The sequence below is a fragment of the Nannobrachium achirus genome (genome assembly GCF_963921795.1).
Source record: "Nannobrachium achirus genome assembly, chromosome: 17".
NCBI classification, from domain to species: Eukaryota; Metazoa; Chordata; class Actinopteri; order Myctophiformes; family Myctophidae; genus Nannobrachium; species Nannobrachium achirus.
The window spans coordinates 25968698-25991784 of NC_137824.1; the positions used below are offsets into that span (position 1 = coordinate 25968698).

At 41.3% G+C, this 23087-nt stretch overlaps 1 protein-coding gene across 2 annotated transcripts in view; it reads right to left on the minus strand.

Moving 5' to 3' along the window:
• Nucleotides 1–23087, minus strand: part of slc16a2 (solute carrier family 16 member 2) — a 32290-nt gene continuing 9203 nt past the window's right edge. For both annotated transcript variants that reach the window (XM_080746405.1, XM_080746404.1), the window contains exons 3-7: nucleotides 16323–16467; nucleotides 15209–15707; nucleotides 12405–12548; nucleotides 10639–10867; nucleotides 1–6719 (exon numbers count right to left, since the gene is read on the minus strand). In XM_080746405.1, coding sequence (XP_080602531.1) covers nucleotides 6463–6719; nucleotides 10639–10867; nucleotides 12405–12548; nucleotides 15209–15707; nucleotides 16323–16467 — 1274 coding nt within the window. In that variant the 3' untranslated portion in view covers nucleotides 1–6462. The remainder of the gene's footprint in view (nucleotides 6720–10638; nucleotides 10868–12404; nucleotides 12549–15208; nucleotides 15708–16322; nucleotides 16468–23087) is intronic.

Below are 23087 nucleotides of genomic sequence, written 5' to 3' on the forward strand. Positions count from 1 at the left end.
TTACACCTTTATTATTAGTTTAATAGAAAACAATGACTGACAACTGGGTCTGCTTTTATCTGTTATACAGATACAAAATAACTTCGCCAAAAACATTGCATGTTTTGGTTTAGCAGCATAATTTCAAATCTTTTGATTGTGTGGTGTCACAAGCCTTGTTAGAACAATTCATGAAAAAAAGCTGAAATGGAACAAGACTCGTATAAAAGGTTAAAAGTTCTTGAAAAAAGAGGTTGACAGTTGTACAGTAGGACATGAGAGGCAACAGTGATAAAAATGTAGCAACCTTATCAAAGGCAAAAAGAGAAGAAACTTGAGGTGACATGGTCAGGTAATGCGTTACAAGAGCCGCAAATATCACTTTCAATAATCAGGGCTCTAGACTAGGAAGCATTACCTGGGACCACAAGGAATCATACATATACATATCAACAGTAATATAGAAACGTTGGAATATTTGAGGATATACAATTAGACAAGCTTGATGACAAGCACCTCATCTAATTGTAAACACACAGTCATACAGATATGTATAATGTACAGTATACATTACCAGCAGTGAATATACTGAAACATATATAACATAAAACTTTACAACTTTAAGGGCAAGTGGATTTCATTCAAGGTACATAAAGGATTTGGGTCTAGCAGGCAATACTGATGAACCAATGCTTTAATGAAATCTTGTGTTCATAGGACAAGTATTGGCAAAATAATTATTTTTGGACATGATGTGGTAGTGGTGGTACTCACATCACATTGACTTTGCAAATCCTGACTTGTCCTCATAATTTATAGACCCCAGGCTATTCTTGAAGTGGGGGAGAGTTATGTTCCTGTCCTGACCCATATAGAACTGTACATGGTCTCAGACTGAGGCTGTTCACTCTCATGGTAAAGCAGAACATTTAAACAGTCAGCGAAGGTGAGATGAAACAAGCACACACTTGAAATGGCACAGAAGAATCCAATATTACTGGGTGGGATTGCCTTTGAATTTGAACTTGAATCTTCATCAAAATTGTATGGATAATATTTTTTTCACGTGTCAGTCAGATGATTCATCGAGAAAATAGTTTAATGGGATGAAACTGAAATGCTCGAGATAGATTTCTACCAATCACCATGCAAACTGAAAATGTATTTTAAATGGTCAAATAATTTAAAGGAGTCACTATCTTTTATCTATTTTAGAATCATCCTGATTTAATGTAGATTCTTTTTTGCAGTGGTTGACTAACTGAAGCATATTAATTATGCCACCTTTTACAATAATTAATATTCAATGCATTCTTCTGTAACTCAGATCGTGTACACAGAAAAAAGAAAACAGTGAAAATGTATCAAAAATCATATGAAATGTTCCTAATTAGAAAAATAAGGAATTATCTTAAAAAGTGTTAACGTGAGCGTATAACTGCAATAATTGTCGATAGCTTAGGTAACATACTGTACAAGGGGCTCTACTGTAGCTTTGTGAGTGTATTTCTGGAACTACTACAGGCTCTACGGCTACAACTGCTACATTGGGCGAAATTCTGTTGCTCCCAAGTATGCATTTATCCTCTTGAGTTTGTCATAAGCAGACATTAGACTGCATTGTGGTCACAGACAGTGGACCATGAGCCCATCAAAGTTGCATAGACAGCAAGACTTTGGCATGCCAAACACTGGCTCAGCACCATGCAACCATCCAGATGTATATCACTCTTCCAACATTCAACTCCAATGTTTACATATTATATTACACTCATAAGAGACATATGCAACTACAATATTTATTATTTTCACGTTTCAACATAATTTGGAAAATTAACTATTAAGCAAAAAAAAAAAAAAAAAAGATTGAAGATTGAGTACATATCCCGTGAAATTATTGTATTTTCAGTTTGCAGCTAGAGCAACAATGTCTAACTAATCAGCTGGTTCTACGCAGACATTGGGTTAGGATAATGGCTAACCATTAAGCATTGTAACATAGAAAGCAATATACGTAAAAACAAAAACAACATTAACCAATTGTATTCACGCATTCATTACAGTATCCTTTTCTTAGTTTTTCAAACAACTTGTTTTACACTCTTAGGATCTTTCCACCGCCAGGAGCATGATGCATAAACAATATGAAAAAGTAATTTTTGCATATAGTTGATGCCTCATTCATACTGGTTGTTGCCTTTTTTCACTATGTGAAAAAAAAAAAAAAAAAAAAAAAACATTTTGTGTGGATCATGTGAAATATGCACACACACAAAAAATAAAATAATAAAAAAAAAACACCCAGACGCGTAAGGATCTTTTAGCCTTAGCTGGGTGATTTCTACTGCTCTTGATCTGTGGGACCTAAAGCCAAGTCTAGCTCTATTGAAGAAAACAAGCTAATGCTGCTGCATTAGCAATTTCTACAATCTCAATGTGAACCCATGAGACAGGATACTGTAAGCTGGCAGAGGTGTGGTGGTCAAGGTGAAGAGGAATGATCATGACAGAAAGCCCATAAAAAATGGGGCAACATGATAAAGCTAATTTTAAACTCAGATTTCACCCACTCCCCTGTGGGCTGTGAGAGTTCTACATGTACTGTACTTCCATGTGGTGCCTATATAAGAAGTTATGGAATTGTGGAGGAAGCAAGGTTGATTGAAAACAGGCTTTTGGCAGTTGATACTGCTGCAACAGGCAGCAGATCTGTGGCCCTGAAACCATATTATGACTGCAAACAGCAAACTATATGAAAATATGTATAAAATAATGCCAACATTATGTTCCAACTAGATTACTGAGGTAAGAGTGTTCTTTTCCTATGCAATACCGTTTGTCCTGTAGCCAAAAGCAATGAGCTGAGGTGAGATGAATGTAGCATTTGGGCTCATGGCATTGTCACACAGAGAGCATTTGAATCAATGCAGTGTTGACGTGGAAAGAAGAGGTTGAGATCTTGCATCAAGAGCAGTTCATTGGCTGAGTAGTGGCATGACATCTAGCTATTGACTTTTAATTCCTATCTCCTCTCAGCACAAAACCACACTCTATAACAGGAACAAAAAGTCAGCCATCGCATCTCGCACCATTATTTAGCAAGTTCCTTGTTCTGCAGAACATGTCATATTCTCGGGAGGTAAGTGGTCAAAACTCAGTAACAGTAACTAAAATCTCTCTTCTTGTGGATTGAAGAGTCTAAATGAGGCAGTGTATGGTTTTGTTTCTGGATTTAGTCGACCACTCATGAGGAAAGAAAGACACCGAAGCAGCAAATCGCCACCCTGAACAGGTTGTCCAACAACTGAGTCTGATGAGGTTAAAAGCCATTAATCTATATACGTAGTCTCCTTATTGACAGGTTGTAACAAAGCTGTGTCACATACTGTCCATTATACCAACAATTTATGTTTTCCAAAAGTAGGCACAAACGTACATATAGACAGAGGAAACACTGCAACATGATACAAAATGCCCAGTTGATTTTGAATGAGAAAAAGAACTCAGTCTATTGTTACAGCTGTATACTACTTGATGCTTTCAGTTACATGTAAATGCACAATGTTTCCATGCGTATAAATCATAATAAAAATAAAATAATTACTATTGAAAAAGAAAAACATAACCACTTGTCCTAGTTAAAAATTGGCGAAGCTATGGCTCATGTAGTGAGTAAGATTACCTATTTTAAATTACCTAACCCCTGGCTAAAAAATGTACAGACTGACAAAACTTTCTGCAACAATTCATGCCAAAAGCTGAGGGTTAAGGCCGTGTACTAGTAACAGTACATTCTATTACATACTTTGTATCATCTATAAGGTTTTGTTTTATCACATGAAGCAGGCTCTGCTGACTTTGATTGCATAAGTTTATCTGCAATAAAGTGCATAATCATAATGGATCTCTGTCTAACATCAAGATCCTACCAAATACTAGTTTCCTGCTACAATAGAAGAATCAATGCCTGCTGCAAACACATCTGGCTCCCTTCTGGGCAGGCTGGCAAGGTTGATGAAGTCACTTCGATTTACCCTAGGTGTGAACATACTTAGAACTGGATGGGATATGGGAAAATGGACACATATCCTTTTCAATAAAATGTGCTCGCCCAGTGCATATGCCTCAATTGGGCCATCTATTTTCCCAAATTCTGGATGCCTGGCCCACAAAGCGTACACATTAGGGACATTTGCATCCTGAAATGCTGTGAATGAGCCCGGCAGATGTTGAGTGCAAGCGAGCTAAGTCCAGCTGTGTATAGAGCGAAGAGAGTGGAGCAGAGAGGAGGGAGAGTGATTTTAGGACGTTTGCGGCTGTGATGGAGTAATTAAACAAGGCATAACAGCCTCAGCTAAGTATTTATTTATATGTTCATGACATAGCCAAATTCCTTTATGGGCACATTTTATGAATACCGATGCACTGATTGATTTAGATGATTAAGATGCAGTTTTTACAATTATGTTTCACTCACTTCCACTCCATTCTGATCAAATTATTGCTGTATTAGAACAGAACAACGGCTCTATTATGCTATGTATGAGGAGCGGTCCAATTCTTCATGTGTACACTACACCAAGTCTTCTACATTTGGGTATTTCCATTTAAAGGGACACATCGGACACATTTAGGGAACAATACACAACCTTCACTACATTTGAAGCTAGCGGTTACTTTCAAACTGTACGAGGAATTAATCAAAGATAGCACAGCTGGACCAGCACCTTAATGCTTTAAACTGTGTTAAATAATTGTGAACACTCCCAAACATTGGAATAGTAGACATCAGGGAGTGATAAACTTCAAATAGTATTAACCGTTGTTAAAGCGAAATACCCATACAATTGATAGTGTCTTGCTTGAATTTAACGCTGTTTCGGGACTAACTTGACATGTTTTCATCAGGCATAGGATGCTTTTCTTTACCTATATGTATATGTACCAAGCACGTGGTAGATACACTCGTATTGATGGGATGTGCATACACTATGTTTTGAAAACTTGACACTGAAACTTACCACCCTGACACAAACAAACAATTCCATATGGACTAACAAAATATGAAACAACATCAAACCCTCACAAATAACCAGCTACAACTTAAAGGGAAACTTCACAGATTTTTAACTTAAATCCCATAGTTCTGATGTGAGGAGACCATATACTATATGTAGCGAGGGGGGAAAATACCCTGTCTTCTGTGTACCCCCTGAGGTCGTTTCACATCATCGGTCATATGGAATGTATAATTCCATTCCATATATAGCGCCCAATGATGGGAAGTGGTCACGGCCTAGCGTACGCCTCGTATTAGAACCATGGCATTTAGGTTAAGAAGCGGCAACATTTCCATTGAATACACCCATGATTGTGCAAAACCAACCCTGACCGGATTACATGCAGGACAGCGTCCTGGGGTGTGAAGTACAGTTTAACACAGTGTACGGCTGAGTTGAGGTGAATGTGTGAGGTGGCTGGTCTCTTTATAAGAGATTCTCCCACTGAGTCCTGTGAGAGGGTGGCTTATCTGTAACAAATAATCCACCCTTCATCTGTCTGTCACAAGAGAATATATTGATAATTAAAACTGAAAAGAATGGACCTCTGACTTTGCGAACAGTAATCATGAATCCAATAACCCTTACTACTGTATGTCTCTTTGTAAATGAGCTGTCATTTAGGAAGGTAGTAAGATAAACGCTCCAAAGTCAGAGGTTAACATTTAAAATACATTTCTTTTTTTTCCTCTCTTGGAGGTTACACAGCATGTGTGCACAGTTCAGTTCAGTTTACAACTGAATAAGAATATCTTTGAATCAAAGATGACTGTAACATTAAACTCAGATTGTGTTACGGTTATCCCAGTCATAGGTTTCGATTGTTTTATCTTCTCTTTTGTCCTTCCCATCATATGGGCCAAATGACAAAGAAAAGAGTCAGAGAGTGTAGGGTGAACAGATAAGGACACCGAACAGGTAGTTCCTGGTTGAGGGTGAAGGGACAAGAGCAGAACCCCATGGGGATTGTGGTCCATAGAAATGACTCTGGTCTGGGCAAGGGCAATGAGTGGACGGGCAAAAAAAGTGCTGGTGGGCAGAATCCCTATTAGAAATTATCACATTGGGAGCCCGCTGGCCTTGCGGTCCTGGCGCATACCACATAGGCTCTGATGTCTGACAGCGTGTCGCTGGCTCGAATCCCGATCCCGACGTTGCTGCGTGTCACTCCCCATCTCTCAACCCATTTCCTGTTTTCTACTGTCCTATCAAACAAAGGCATGAAAGCCCCAAAACAAATCTTTAAAAAAAAGAACAAAGAAAAGAAAAGAAATTATCACGTTGAAAAATATGAGCCCGAAATGAGAGAGATCACCAAATTCCTCTAAATTTTGCCTGTCAATACTCCACCAAAAGTATCACATATATATGACAATGCCCCGGCAGCCATGATGATACCATGGCTTACCTTCATAGTGCCACATCAGATGTGCGTCTCCACGTCGGTGTAGCCAGGCAGCATGTCTCCGTTGGAGCAGCTCTTGGGCTCCTCTGCTGACGGGTCAGAGGGCAGCATGTGGGTGGTAGGCGCCGGGTCTTCTTGGGACGCTCCAGCCTGGCGTCGCTGGAGCCTGCGGTGGACGAGGGGCACAAAGAACAGCACCACGCCCCCCACCATAGGAGGCACCCCGGCCAGGGAGAAGGCTACCGTGTAGTTCCCAAAGATGTCATGAAGAAGACCTACATGTTGGCAGGGAACACAGGAGGAGCTATTGGTCAACACTGCTCAATTCCCATGTCTGTCTCGAGTCCTGAGGCGCACGTCTCAACTAAAGTCATGAGTCTAGTTTGTCAAGTCTCAAGTTAAGTCTGTGCATAAAAACAAGTAATCACAGTGCAAGTCCACGTCAAGTCAAAAGTCTCAAAAACACACACAAACACAAGGAATCATGAATAATAATCATTATAGTCTTCCTAACATACTGTAGTTATGTCAAAGTACACTGGTTGCACCTTCTGTGAAGTTTTCCTTTCCTTTCCATGGGGGATTTGGAAAGATACTTGCCTGAGTGTCAACTCAACTACAGTGTTATGTACTGTATATTTACATACAGTCATTCATTTAAACATGCCTACGAAGTTCATAGAGTTTAAAGAAAGGCAGCAGAGTAACATGTTTGATCTATCGAGTCGTGCTTACAGTATGTTGGGTACATCTAAAGGTGAGGTTTACTTTATTGTTAAACTGTAAAATATCCTGCCTCCATTATATCTGGTATCTGATATATATATATATTTTTTTTTCTATAATTTTTATCCCACGATTTTGCAACCCATTTTTCACCCAGTGCCAATTGCCTGTAATCCTGGGCTCTGCTCTCCCTCTGCCGCGCCTGGGGAGACAACGGACTGACCTCATGCTTCCTTCAATGCATGAGGAGTCCAAGTTGTTTCTTTTCACCTGACAGGGGGGATTTCCCCGGGATGGACGTAGCGCGTGGAAGGAACACGTTATTCCAACCAGTTCCTTTCCCCTCCATCAAGCACCCCGGCTGGCCAGGGGGAGGCATTATTGAGACCAGGATTACTGCATGTTTTTGTGAGGGTATCAACCCTAGGAGACACAGGGAGAACATGCAAACTCCACACAGAAAGGCCCTATCGCCGACCCCACCTAAGGTGTGGGCGCTGATGACACAGAGGGAGAAACACGCCACCAGTACCCACAGCGTCCCCCGGCGGGAATCGAACCCAGGACCTTCTAGCTGTGAGGCGAAGCGCTAACCACTGGGCCACCATGCCCCCGGTATCTGATATCTTTATGTTTGATAACACAAATCTGGGTGGAACGGATGGAGGAAAGTGCCAGGAGTGAGAGGGAGAGGGAAGATGTACATTATAAAACAGTAGTGAGAGCAGCCATGCTGTACCGCTTGGAAACGGCGGCACTGACTAAAAGACAGGAGCTGTTCCGCAGGTGAAAGAATAGAGGATGCTACGATTCTCACTTGGAGGGACAATGATTGACAGGATCAGAAATGAATACATTAGAGGATCAGCCCAGGTTAGAATAAATAAAATAATGAAGATGCAGAGAACAGAACCAGATGGAGACAGATGATCCTCTGTGGCAACCCTGATGGGAATTAACTGAGAGAAGAAGAGATTGATAACACAAGATTTGAGGGATTATTTGGCATCAAAATCCAATATTGGCCGGGCTCTGTTGTATACTCTGGGGTAAATGGGATTGTAAATAGACTGGGATCCATTTTGGAACACTGTCTCGATGGTATTGTTTGTTAACAAACATAAATAACATCAGGAAATAAAATGTCCAAATGTTTGTCCCAGTAGTGCAGCATCCAGGGCAATCCATACACTTAGCCAAGATATTCAGTCCTCTGGCAGCAGCATGTTATACTGTAGATCTTAACTCTTTCCAGACACTGTGAGACAGATCACTGACAGAGCAATGTTTCTGAAACAGGGGTTCAACCAGTTCCATGGAGATGTAAAGGTACATGTTGGTTTTGATTCAATATGGCCCACAGTGTGACATAGGGAGGACCTAAGGCAGTGGTGCCCAAACTTTTCAGGTCGAGAGCCAAAAGAGAGATTAGACGTTTGCCCTGGACCCAAACTAGCGAAAACAGCAGCTCTACAAGCACACAACGCGTTACTTCACGCCACGTTGTGAGCTTGTAGATAGTCTATTTTCACTAATTCTTAATTATATATATTTTTTCTTAGTTTTAAAATGTATTATATATATATATATATATATATATATATATATATATATATATATATATATTAGGGCTGGGATGCGATTAAAACTTTTAATCTAATTAATTACAGGCTCTGTGATTAATTAATCGCAATTAATCGCATTTTAATCGCAAATTGATATTTAACCTGAGAAGCATTTTTTTTCAAGTAAAGTGAGTTTTTTAAATCTAAATTTCGCATCCACTGGGCCAAGCAAAGCGCTCTGATCGGCTACTTCTCCCTTTGCGTTTGTTGTCTCTTCTTGGTTGGTGCATCGCTATGATCAGTATGCCCGAAACTGACGGTTATGTGTTGCAAAAAGTAAGTGCGATTAAAATGCGTTAATTATTTTAATCGCGTTAATTTTCTGTAATTAATTAATCGCAATTAATCAGTTAAAGTCCCAGCCCTAATATATATATATATTTATTTTAAGAATATATATATATATTTTTTTTTTTTAAGAATATATATATATATATATATATATATATATATATATACACACACACACACACACACACACACACACACACACACAGGATATATACACAGGATCTTTAATCGAGTCGTGACCCCGAAATGTGTCTGCAACCCACAAATGGGTTCTGACCCACTGTTTTGGAAAGATGCATGTGTGCGTGTGTGTGTGCGTGTGCGCGCGCGTGCGTGCGTTGGGGGGGTCACAGAGTTTTATAAGAAATGGCCGACAGGTATACTTGGGCCGAGAATGGAGTTACCATTCAGCCCCCTGGTGCCTCTGGCTCTGCTCCTGCTACTGGGGAGGGATTGCAGTGCAGGAGATGAGAAAGGGACAGGTGGAGGGGAGGAGGGGGAACTTTAAACTCACATGTAAGCAGACGTAAAAGAGTTAGGAAATGTCATCTGGGAGAGCAGCGGGACACCATGTACAACCATTTCTGCATCCAGTATCAACAGGTTCATTGCTAAACTTTGTACTTGGCCTGAGTCTGCTGCCTGTGTTTGTGTGTGCATGTGCCTGTGTGCCGGCCATGTCGTGTGTGTGTGTGTGTGTGTGTGTGTACTCCTGTAGATAAATTGGCAGAGACAGTCTGTCCCTGGCCATGGTCCCAGAGCGTAAATTCTAACAAGTGTACAGCTTATCCCACCTCACATGTCTTTGCCACGTTACAACTCTATACAATTCTATCTTTGGTCAACCATACAATTTATATTTTTCACAATTTGAGTTGCGTTACCTCAACGAGTACTAGTTAAAGGTGCAGTACATGATATGATTTTGACATTTGTTTTGTTAAAATAAGTGTTAATCAATGGCTCTATATTCTAATAGCAATCATTGCTATGTAGTGTTTTTGTTCAGTCTCCCTGTCTCTCCAGCTCTTTAGTAAACAGAATATGCCATTTGAGGTCGGGATACTAATGTTATCCAATTAGGAGAGGGAATTGACAGGAGACAGGATACACAAGTGAAATTGGGAGTGACACAAAGAAGTGGGCAGACAATTAGAAGTGAAACACAATAACATTTAAGCTAATTAAAGATCTTTTGTGCGGTTCTCTCTCCTGATTGGCTGGAATTGGCTGGAGAGACGAGGAGACCCCTGTTATTGAACACTCTATAACAATTACAATCAAAATATAGAGCTTTAACTTTCTAACAGAAACCAAATAACAAAAAAAAAAAAAAAAGCCGGGGAAGCATCCGTGTCATTTTAGAGTTTGCGAGACACAAAGTGGCGTGCAGTGAGCTTTATACTATTTTGAACATTTTTTGAATACATATTGAAAGAACTACCCGTTTAGAAGGCATTTGAAGACTCTTCAAATGCCTTCTAAACAAGTAGTTCTTTCAAGATTGACTTCAATGAAGAGTGGGTTAACCAAAAATATCACATCCACTTACCGGCAATGGGTGGCCCAGCAGTCATAGGAACCGCCATGAGGCCAAGCAGGTAGCCTATAGCCTGTGAAGCCTTCATGGGCCCAACCAGCTCAAAGGCAATGGGAGCCATGATAGTAAGGAAGCATCCGTCGCACAGCCCCAGGATCACACACACCACCACTAGACCCTCAAACACAGTGCACTGCGGAATCAACATGGACATCAAGCCCAGTGCTATGAAGGACACCACCTGAAATTGAAGGGGAGAATCGCAAATGGCAAGTGAGATTTTATCCTACTTACTTGTCTGCATAATAACACTGTGAAGTGGAAATGCATCTCTCTCTCTCTCTCTCTCTCTCTCTCTCTCTTTCACTCTCTCATTTACACGCACACGCACGCACACGCACACACACACACACACACACACACACACACACACACACACACACACACAAAAATGTATACCAGTAAGACGCTTAAGGGTCTGTAGAACCAACTGTGTGCTGTAAGACCTCAGACATGCTTACTCGGTTACTCGTTATGTGAAAGTCCTATGACGTCTATGACGTCTGACATCATACATACAATCCGTTTTATGCCCATACTGTATATGGAGATCCCTGTCTGTAGAACCAACTGTGTGCTGTGAGACCCCAGACATGCGTCATCGCGTGTCAGTACCCGTCTCTCAGTCCCCTTTTATTTATTGGTCGGATCGACGGTTCAACTGAAAAATGTTGTTTTGTACAACTGTACATCAGGGATCTCCATATATGGGCCTACAAGGGACAAGGATGGAATGTGATGTCACAATTTATTTAAAGTTGTTGAGTGCCTCAGATCATCATATAAGCTGCTGCTTTGTCTCCGTTTGTGATAGTTTGTAATTCAAAATAGTATGTTTAAGAGAGCACAGTTGCTGTAGCCAAGCTAATTATCTAATTAGCTGTTTTCAAACAGCAAAATAATCAAGCAATACTATTGCATTACACTGAGCCCAGAATTCATGACTTCATTCATGTGAACTGTGAACACGGATTTTGTGCTTAAACCATGAGCAAAAGGGGACTGCATTCAATCCCATTAACAATCAAACCATTGTATAAATAAATAAATAAATTCAACGATTAGCCAACTCTGGGTTAAACTATATTGTATTTCAGTATCAAAGCCTTCAATAAACAAGGCTGTGCATCACAGATTTCTTTCCAACCGGTATGTTTCTTTATTGAAACAGCAGGGGAGAGACTGTGGTTACATCATTGTAAACACAGTGGGCCCTATTATGATCCAGGTCTTATGCCTTATGCCTTAACTTCTTTACCTTTTTTTTACTATTTTGAAAAACATTTTTAAATACTTCAAATGCTGATCTACATCTGCACGTTGTGAACTTGCAGATCAGCAAAGAAGTTAAGGCATAAGGCATAAGACCTGGATCATAATAGGGCCCAGTGTCTTTTATTGTTTCCCCCACCACATCTAATGCTCTCCCTGAATGTACAACTCCAGCAAAGCCAGCACAAGGATAATCACATTTACAAGAGCTACTTGAACCCAGGTACTCAATTCAAAGCCTTACAACACAGTCTACAAATTATAAATAAGCTATATATACAGAGGTTTGCCTATATGAAGGCAGTTCAAGGCACACTGCACATTCTCAGTGTTAATTTAACTTCTGAGGATTTTACTCTGTAACTATGTAACTCATGTCTGTCTAGAATACTCTAGATCGTAAAATCGTAAAGAGTTAAGAAATGTGGATTCAGATCTTCCCTCACCTGCATGTAGATCTTGTTTAGCCCTGGGATGAGGTCCCCAATCTTGCCAAAGGCGAGTCGGCCCACACCTGATGACGCACCTATGCACACCAGCAGCACCCATTCCTTCTGAGTCTCTTTAAACTGTTCCTTGACAAAGTTGATCTGAGAAACAGACAGAGAGAGAACAACAGCTCAATGGACCTTTGGTGCTGTGGACGTTGTTGTGGCTGTGCTCACTCAAAGCTGGAACTAATATGCTGTCAGGATCAGCTGACAAATTGTATATAAAAAAGTAACACATGAGCTCCAGCACGTTTACGTGTGTGTGTGTGTGTGTGTGTGTGTGTGTGTGTGTGTGTGTGTGTGTGTGTGTGTGTGTGTGTGTGTGTGTGCGTGCGTGCTTGGAGAAAATGCAAAGAATTTCACTCATTCCACAGCCAAAAACAGGTTATGTTCTTTCTTTTTTCCTGCTTTTTTTCTCATTATTACGTAGATACTGTACAGTAGGAGTGTGCAGAGATACAGAAAACTGTAGAAGGGCAGAGAGATGAGACTTCGGGGGTCAGATTTTAACTTTTAACAAGGAGCACAAAGCCTGTGTGTGTGCGCTGAGCTATGACACACAACTAAGTATTTTCAACTGAAACAAGTTGGATTATATTATACTATAACAGCGGGACAGGAAGACCCAATACATAGGCTATAGATCACACATTCTCACTCCCCTCCACCCCAACACCCGAATAAGATCCAAAACATGAAACCACCCTCTGAAGCTTTTCCTGAACTATTTGCACAGCTTTGAAGGGCGCTACATGCCAGGGTCTGACATCAAGGGCCATAGGATAGGCATGTTTAGGAACACAGAGAGGCCATACAGGAGAGGTTTCCTGAAGTGGTTGAGCCAATACAAAGGCCGGGGTGTTGTTTACATCTGGGCCTGGGCCTGAAACAACAGGCCTGACAGGAGGCCAGAGAAGAAACATCCGACATCTGGATGGAGAGAGAGACCCAAATCCATAGTTTTACACTGCATTTAGTATTCCATCCTTCTCCTTCTCATTCATTTATTCAATAGCTATCCCTTTCCATCGCCTTTCCATCTTAACACCAAAATTAGTGGAGAAGGTTCCTTTTGCAGCCTCTGCACCTCAACCTAAATTTGGGATGCTGATCGTTATGGGATACGTTTGACTGCTCTGCAGTTGATCATGCCGTTTTTGGCAAAAGTGCACAGAGCTCTGCAGTTACAGCTCTACTCAGTGATTGGCATTCACGGCAGTAGAGCTTGCAAAGCCGTCATTTTATATTTGCATGAAAAGTCATCTTCGCCAGCTCATTTTCCCTGCCATCGAGCATTCCACATTAGGGGAATGCACATCCCAACATACGTCTCTCTTTCACTCGCTTCTTTCTTGCCCCCTCCGTCCTTTTTAATTATTTCATCCAGACTCCCATCTCTTGCTCTCCCATTCTACTGAAAATGTCCCTATTTTAACAGTGTGGCTCCTCAGAGTCTGTCTGTTTGTCTGTGTGTCCGCAAAATGCTGGACGGATCAGTGCCGTGGCAGTGTCCACATTTATTTTATTTTTAAAATATTTAACTTCAAATTTATAACAGAAGTCAATGGGCTCTGATTGGGCTGAAACCTTGTCAAAACTTTGAGTCATACTGTACGTCATAGATGTGTCATAGGCTGGCCACATGGAATGATTGACTGACAGACAGACATAAAGAACTGGTAATATAATGAAAACCACTTCTGCGGTGGTACCAGTTACAATAGGTATCTCCATTTTGCTATGACCAGTAAGACTCCCTAATCGGGAGATAAGCGACCGCCGCGTCGCATACACAAACTTTAGAAGGCAATCGTAGCCAATCAGGAGGGAATATGGGAAATGGGACAGATCCATGTTGATGACATGACTTTAGAGATACTGTGTACCGCTTTGCGTGATTTTAGGCCGAAATCTGTAGGAACAGTGTCCATAAACATGTTTAGCAAAAATCAGCCTGTTGGTGGAGCTAGAAGAGGGTCCTGTGAAAAATCAGGGCTGGAGATTGTGATTTGCCATCCAAGGAGTGTGTATGTATCCAAGGAGTGTATGACCATCAATGACCATAAATGAAGCTAGATAGCATTTTTTAGGTTTTAGATGTTTTTTACTAATTAGGTGCGTGGTCTACCTTTGTTATTGTTTTTCTAGATTGATATTCCTATGCATTTGTTATATTGTTGTTAATGTACTGACATATTATCTTGCTTAGTATAGTGATGTGTATTACCTGCTTATTGTAAGTCACTTTGGATTAAAAGCGTCTGCTAAATGCCTAAACTGTAAACAGTGTGGGTGCAAAGTTTGGCATTGGGCATTGGGCCAACGGTGGTAGAGATAGAGTAGGGGCAAAAGTGCGACGTGAAGGACAGATGGACAGACAGACAGACAGCCGGTGGAGCTTTTCATAGTAACTTGCGACCGTAAGGTCGCAATAAACCACACACACACACACACACACACACACACACACACACACACACACACACACACACACACACACACACACACACACACACACACACAAGATGAAAACAAGACATTTACCAGTCACGCTGTCATGGTTGGTATATGTGCCACATGTAAACAAAACAACATCAGACAAAAGGTGCACATTCAGCTCATACAGGAGCAGGATAAGAACTGTGCTCCAAACTCCATTGCACCCAAACAAGCTAAACAATAAATAGATTCATCATGATTTAACATAAGTACCATTTCATTCAATGCACCACACATTTAACATGAATACTGGCTCTTACTAGATGGATATAGGGCACAAAGTAGCCGAGCACTGCTGTGGCGACTCCGAATGCCCACAATCTGTAAGTGACGATGTGAAACACTCGCAGGTTGAAGTACCTCCTGACCCGAGCCAGGGCCTTGCTCCAGCGACTAACCCCCTGACCAGTGGCCCCTGACTGACTGGGAGTGTCCTCCGGGCCTGGGCCCATGCCTGGAGGTCCCATCCCTCCTCCGGCAGGGAGCAGAGGTTTGAACGTTAATGCCAGCAGGGCCTGGACGAGCATGAACAGACTGAGGATCTGGAAGGTGGTCCTGAGTCCGAGGGGTTCCACCACTTTCTTGAGGAGAACGGGGATGGCCATGGAGAAGACGCTGGCGCCAGCCGTCACCACCCCGTTGGCCAGGCCCAGCCGCCGGCGAAAGTAGTGGCCCAGGATGACCAGCGAGGGCTGGAAGGCGAAGGAGGAGCCACAGCCAAATAATATTCCGTAGGTAAAGTAGCGGAGGCTCAGGGAGCTGGGAATAGAAAGGGAAAGAGGAAAGGGAGAAGTTGATATGAGGATCGGGAAGAAAAAGAGGAATGTTGATGAGGAAAAGGAGCATGAAATGAACACGGTGTATATAGGATAACATCTTTTTATTTAGAAAAACAATCATGATAATGTGCTTTGTTCTTTTATTAGATTAGATTATACACACATTATACAGTTTGCTGTGCTCGGGTAAACGTGTTAATCACAAGGTAATGTACATATAGTTTATATTGGCTGTCGGGCAGAAACAGTGTATGTCCAAAACTAAAGAATCCAATGGATCCAATATAGTCACTTGGTGAAGTCACAAGCTCTTGGTAATACTTTTCAGTTCAATATTTATGGAACCCACAGACTTAACCACAGACTTTTTATACATTTTACCAGTATAAAAGTATAAAATATGGCATGCATTTATGAAAAAATAAAAACGTAAACATATGAAATATGAAGATACACTGTCTGCCCAACAGCAATGATACAGTATGATATGTTTGCTGTTAAATGTTGTTAAATATTCTCTTACTTTATACTTGTTGTAAAAAAAAAACAATGAAGAAATAAAGAAAAAGATATATGTATATATATATTCTCTTACTTTGCAAAGGCTGTGCTGAGCAGCCCTATGAAGGCCAAGGTAGCCCCACTGACAGCTGTCTTTCTACAGCCGAAGTGGTCTGTGAACATGCTGACCACTGGTGAGCAGAAAAAGATCATTCCCATGGCCAGGGCTCCCACCCAAGCTGGAGGAGAGGAGAGAAGAGGAGATGGTGATAAGAAGAGAGGAAATTAAGAAAAACATAAGGATAAATTAGAAACACAATTCAACAACGTCAGAAATGGAAATGGAATGGATTCCTTAGTCTGCCATGCATAACTGACACCATCTGTTACATAATAGTGTTGTTGGTATACACATTATTTTAAACTCAATGCTCCCAACATATGCAGCCGCAAAAGCGTTGTGGCCTATTGAACTATTATATTATACCAGTAAGACTCCCTAATCGGGAGATAAGCGACCGCCAGGTCGCATGTATACACAATAATGTTGTCTGCAAAATTCAACCTCAGGGTGACGCTAGAAGAGGGGCATGTGAGAAATCAGGGGCGGAGGTTGTGGTTTGCCAGGCAAGGAGCGTGTGTGCAAAGTTTGGCATGGATAGGGGCAACGGTGCCATGTATACACAATGGACTCTATAGGATTTCTTGAAGTGATTAAGGGGTTCTGGTGCAACTTCACAGTGAATGAAAATAGAATTATTACAGCAAAACTTGCATCACTTCATTGCAACTTTATAGTAAATGTTCCAGCCAGTGGCCTTCACCAGGATTATCAAAGAAACTAATACAATGAAAGAATCAAAGGTGCCAGACAAAAACATGTTTGTAATAATAATAATAATAATAAGTGTAATAATTAGAAGGAGAAGAAAGAAATGTGAGGTTAACTGGACAATTCTGTAGTAGGATATTACCGTTTGTGGACAAGTCTTTATAGTAGTACTGTTTGTGTAATAGCAAAGAGTAATATCCACCACAATTAAAAATAAAATGAGTTTAAATAAGTAATCTTGCTGCTGGGACAACCTGTACCCTGGGGTGAAAGCAAACACATGTCTGGATCTAGTTCCCCAGAGACCAAAGGTAGCTTTAATGTCTGCCTTGGTGTCTGGACCCAGGGTCATCCCATCCCAAACGCTCCATGAAATACAGACCAAAGCCAGGTAGCTTCTGGCAGACAGCCGAATAGACAAGACACACAGAAGTGCACACGTGCACGCACGCAAATGCACGCATGCATGCACACACACACACACACACACACACACACACACACACACACACACCCACGCACACTCACATGCACGCACACACACGCAGGCATTCATGCATGACATTTTACATGACAATTAATTGTCTCTCAAATAATTGCAATTAACAATTTAATTGTGTTTTTGTCGTTGACAAATGATACGTAGCTTGTGAGGTTAGTTCAGGCAGATATACTCGAGGGGTTCACACTGTGCTGCATTATGTGGTTGTGTATTCATCCTGCATTCCTTCTGCGTATGTCTCCTGTTTGCTCCCACCGCCACCCCAGCACCACCAGTGGGCTCTGCTATTAGTTCTGTTCTCCATGGGGGGGTTGTTATTATATATATATCTCCCTGCTCTTAATGGTTAATGATGGTTTTCTAATAGTGCTGAGCAGAGCCTGAACACCAACATTAAATATTACATATACACTTGCCTTCAGTTGTTACAATAATTGTGACCGTAGGTCACAAGTTTACTATGAAAACCGGCGCATCTTGTCCACGTATCTCTGTCTGTATTTAGGTAGTCTCTCGATTACAGACTTCTGCATTGAAAAGAGCGATCGATTTTTTCCTTGACGATGGCGAGCCAAATTGGTATTTAGGTCACGCCTAACACTGTGGTTCCCCTGACACATCACTGTGACATCACAGGTGATATCACAGGTGACATCACCTATGTAAAAGTCCATATATGGGTATTCCCCAGAATCCCTTTTATGCCCATATGAAGATCCCTGATGTCATCGATATACATCACTGGCCAGACGGCCAAGACATGGCCAATATCTGTGTGGCTGGTTCAGACAGGGATCTCCATGTATGGGCATAAAAGGGATGTACCATATACAGTACATGGATCTCTATATGGGTACCAGGGGTCTCCATATATGGGTAACTGGTCCGATATACATCACAGGCCAGATGGCCACGAATGTCGCCCTGAGGCGTCTTACTAGTATATATTGGTTCATTCATTCTATATTGGTTCATTCAGTCAGTTATCTGACTGAATTACAGTTCTGTTTGGCTTTTAGGCTTTGATGTTGCACAAGGCAGCTATGACACATAACCTAAATATACAAAGAAACGACATATTTGACAACTTTATATTTAACTCATTGAGTGCCTATCCCGAATATGTTCGGGATATATTATCGCATACCAGAGTGCCTATCCCGAACATGTTCGGGATATTTAAAAAAAAAAGATTTTTTTTTTTTTTTTTTTTTTTTTTTTGGACCCCATCAAATCTAGTGAACATGATTTCAATCGCGATTTTGCATGTTCCACCCCCATACAACCCCATCTAACATACAGGGCAGCCATGTTTGTTTACATAACATGTAAAACATAATGGCGATTATCTCAAGAATGCCTGAACGGATTTCCAATCGGATTTTTTTGTTTGAAAGCTGTGAACAAACTGCACAAATCCACTTCAATGCAATCCAGGATTGCATTGGATTTTTTAGAGCTCATTCTTCTCTGTTTTTTTCCCATGCATGAGGTGTGCAAGGTTTAATCATGGCTAAGTTGACGAAAATAAGGCTTCTAAAATGCTTGGTAACCAATAGCTAACTTCAAGCTAACTTCATCCTCTTCCTGTACATGCACAAAGGAAAGTGTTCAGGCAAGTCATGGCTGCAGGGCTTCTGCATATACCAGCATATCTCTATGGGATTTTCTATGGCCACTGGGCGCCCTCTAGTGGTGAACGGGGTGGCACTCAAAGAGTTAAAAAAGAACATTGATAGTGGAAATAGCCGATCTACAACCTCACAGCGTGTCGCATCGCAATGCGTTGTGTGCTTGTAGATCTGCTATTTCCACTATTTTTGAAAATGTTTGAAAATATATGAACATTGTTCAACATGGAAACGAGTATGACGATTATGGCAAAATAATTGCGATTTGACGATTATTATGTAATAATTGTGACAAGTCAGTTGAGTCCTACCCAATACAGACAGGGAATGAGTAACTGAGGGTGAGTGTGAATGTGCGAGAGTGTGTTTGTGTGTGCGTGTGCATGCGTGTGATGGGGTGGGAAACAGCAATAAGACAATTTCACCCATAGCCTGACACTCAATGACCCTCACACAGACCCATACAAGCACTCAAACAATCAAGGTCTGTTTGTGATGTGTGTGTGAGTGGGATTTAATGTAGCTTTTGGCAGTTGAGTCAGCACATAACACAAACACCTACAGTATGCCCCCCTGCCGCCTCAGGTTGTACAGGTTGTACAGGTTGTACTGTAATTAATCTATACTATAGATGTTCTGGTACACAGTGAACTGTATAAACAACAGGTCCAGGTTCACTACAAAGTCCTTTTTCTATAGGGATTGAGGGAGGAACTGGCTCCAGCTGTTCGTGTGGTTTATTTATCCAAATGTGAGAAAAAAAGGAGAGATTTTCCCATTAAACATCTACTTCGTACACCATGCCGATGTCCCCTACCATTTTGTTTGTTTTGATTAAGGACAAAGGGCTGAGTCTCAGCAAAGGGATCGAGGCCATGACCTAAGCCCGATAAGCCTACGACGGAGCCTCAGCCGCACTGAAGATAGAGATCGAAAAGCTCACAACACTTCGCAATCGCATCACAACGCGTTGTGAACTTGTAGATTGTCCATTTTCAGCATGCAACACCGCTGTACGACGGGTGCATATCTAAGCATTACCCTGACAATCAGAGGTTACAGTATGTACCGTAATCTAGTGGCCTGACATGGACTTTACATGACCGCTGAGTAAAGAACTCATCAGTGAGGCTAGAGCAATTGGGTACGAAACCAAGCAATATATCAACTAGAGTCTCTTGATGCTGCTGGTTTCGTACCCAGTTCCCACAAAATAAGTTGTGGATGTATTGATTTTATGAGCGTGTTTACATTTTATATATTCATCAGCACATGTTCTCATTCAGTCTGTCTTACAGTGGTTGTAAATAGATCCAAAGGGAAGGAAGCACTCACATCCCCAAAAAAAGGTATTTAAAGGTGCTGCTGGAGACGAGAAGCAGAAATGTTACACATTAACTTCACTATTTTAAAAATATACTGTATGTATCTTTCTTAGCATTATAATAATCATTTCATCTATTATTTAGATATTTTTTTTTACACCAAATAGTTTTGTCCAACAAATCAATATATACAGTATGTCATGTACTGTAACTTTATGGGCCATTTAGTCGCTGTAACATTCTCTCTGTTGGGTGAGTGCTATACATATCATGTTTCCGCATGTAAACAAATAGCTGGAGAGCACTGCAATGTAAATCACGTGAGCTTCAGTTCTTTAGCTTATGGCTAGTCCAGAGAGACATTAAAAATATATATGTGAGTCACATATTCACTGTCTAGTGACAGGCCACTAAAAACAAACCCCCCAATTTAGCACAAGGGATAAACAACAAAGGTTCTATTTACAATAAAATGTATACATATTATATATAAAGCTTAAATGAGTCACAGGAAGAGTATGTGGACCAGTGCAAAAAATGTACAGAGCTAACCCCAAAAACGACACGGTAAAACTGAAGAAGGTTGTCATGGACAACTGTACAGGGGCGAATACCATTAAAGGTTCAGTCCTTGCACAGCTGGCCCAGGTTCGAATCCGACCCAGGGCACTTTTCTGCATGTCCTTCCCTATCTCTCCCTCCTGCCGTTTCCGGGGAGCAGCTTCAAATAGTGAAGTCTAAACTGGCAACGTTTCAACCCTTCTTCTTTTTAGACCGCCATTGTCTATGTGTGCAGTATAGAGAATGAGATGAATGAATAGAGGGAGAAACATTCTGCATGGGCAGAAATGTGGAACCATCTGTAGGGAAGCGAAAGGGCACAGGGAGCACATTGTGGAGGTCTGGAACACTTGACACTCTCAGCCTGAGGCTTTCATTCACGCCAGATTTCCTTATTGGCCCTTCTGACCTCCACATCTCTGTCCCTTCCAGGAGAGAAGGTTGTTTTTTTTCCGGAGGAATTCTAGAGTAGAAGCCTTGGTAAGACTGAAGTAGTAAAAACACTTTCGCCTCAAGACAGATGAATCACAGGAATATATTTAAGATATGAGCAATTTTGTGCATAGCCCACTGCAACCGGCAGTTGTAGCTGAGTGGGTAGAGAGAGGCCATCGGAAGGTCGCCGATTCAACCCTCGGCTTGCTCCTTGATTCTATATGTTGAAGTATTCCTAAAGCAAGACACTTAACGCTAACTGCTCCATGGGCACTGTATTAATATTATTAGCTTGCTTCATGGGCCGGAAAAAAGTATAGAACACACATCTGTGGTCCAACCGAATGGGAAAAAACAGCCAAGTGTGTCTCATTCCTCCATCCTCCGCTCCACTTCTCTCTGCCTTTTGCCTCTTTCCTTCCTCGCTCAAGCCAAGCATTTTAATAAGAGTGCACTCATTCATTACTGAGGATTAGGTCTCAACACTTCAGAACAAAAGACAAAGAGCACTGGGGAAGCAGACAGCAGAAAAACAGCAAAGTGTGTGTGGCAGGAGGGACCGACAAGCTTTGCTTTCTTTCTGGGATGTAAGGCTTGTGAGAGAGGCATTCTGACAACGAGGGAGAGGAGGAGGGAGAGCTAGAGAGAGAGAGACACACACAGAGAGAGATACAGACAGACAGACAGACAGACAGACAGACAGACAGACAGACAGATACATGGGCATTCTGACAGCAAGAGAGACAGACAGACAGACTTTGGAGAACATTTCTCCCATCAATCTCTCATCAGCTAGCTTTCAAAAGGGGAGTTTCTGGTCTGCTTGGTACATGTAGTGCCTGCCTGCACTTATATGGACATTGTGGAATAAGTCCATGTCTACTTGTAAAATATACAGCATGTGTATGTATCGCTGTGTAGATATGTGTTTGTATGTTGAAGTCGTTGAGCGGCCTGCTTCTCTGCGCAAAATTAAACCTGCCTCTGCCTCCCTTCAGAGATTGAATCCACCTTTCAGGCTGTTTCAACAGTCACCATGTAATGATTGCTATTATCACACATGGAAAATGACAGCTGGAAAACACACTTAACACGTTTACAGAAAGAAAAACACAAAGCATACTGTACATTGCTAGGGATTTTAAACCACTCACCATGCCTTTGTATAACTCTGCCATGTGCAGCTAATGTACTTGATTTGCACTTACAAGCTCATTTGGAAACAGTACATCTTCTCCCATTAGACTAATTAGATGTGCAGCATTAATGTGCAGAATACATTTTGATGTTTTTGACTGCTTCCATTCCAACAATGTTATTATAATTACAGGTACTGTATTCTGTGTTACATAAGTTTTGTTTTAAGCTGTTTAGTTTGAAAGGCATTGACTATGTTTTGAGTACTACGCATACTAGAGCAATTTAAAAGCCCTTTGTTCCTTCAATGTTTGATGAGAATATAAACAAGCAATTTAATGATTGGCCACTTCTTGAGCACTGAACCAAAAGACAAAACTGGAGTACTAGCTTCACTTAAAGCAGATATATATAGTGTTCTGCGGACGTAAGCAGG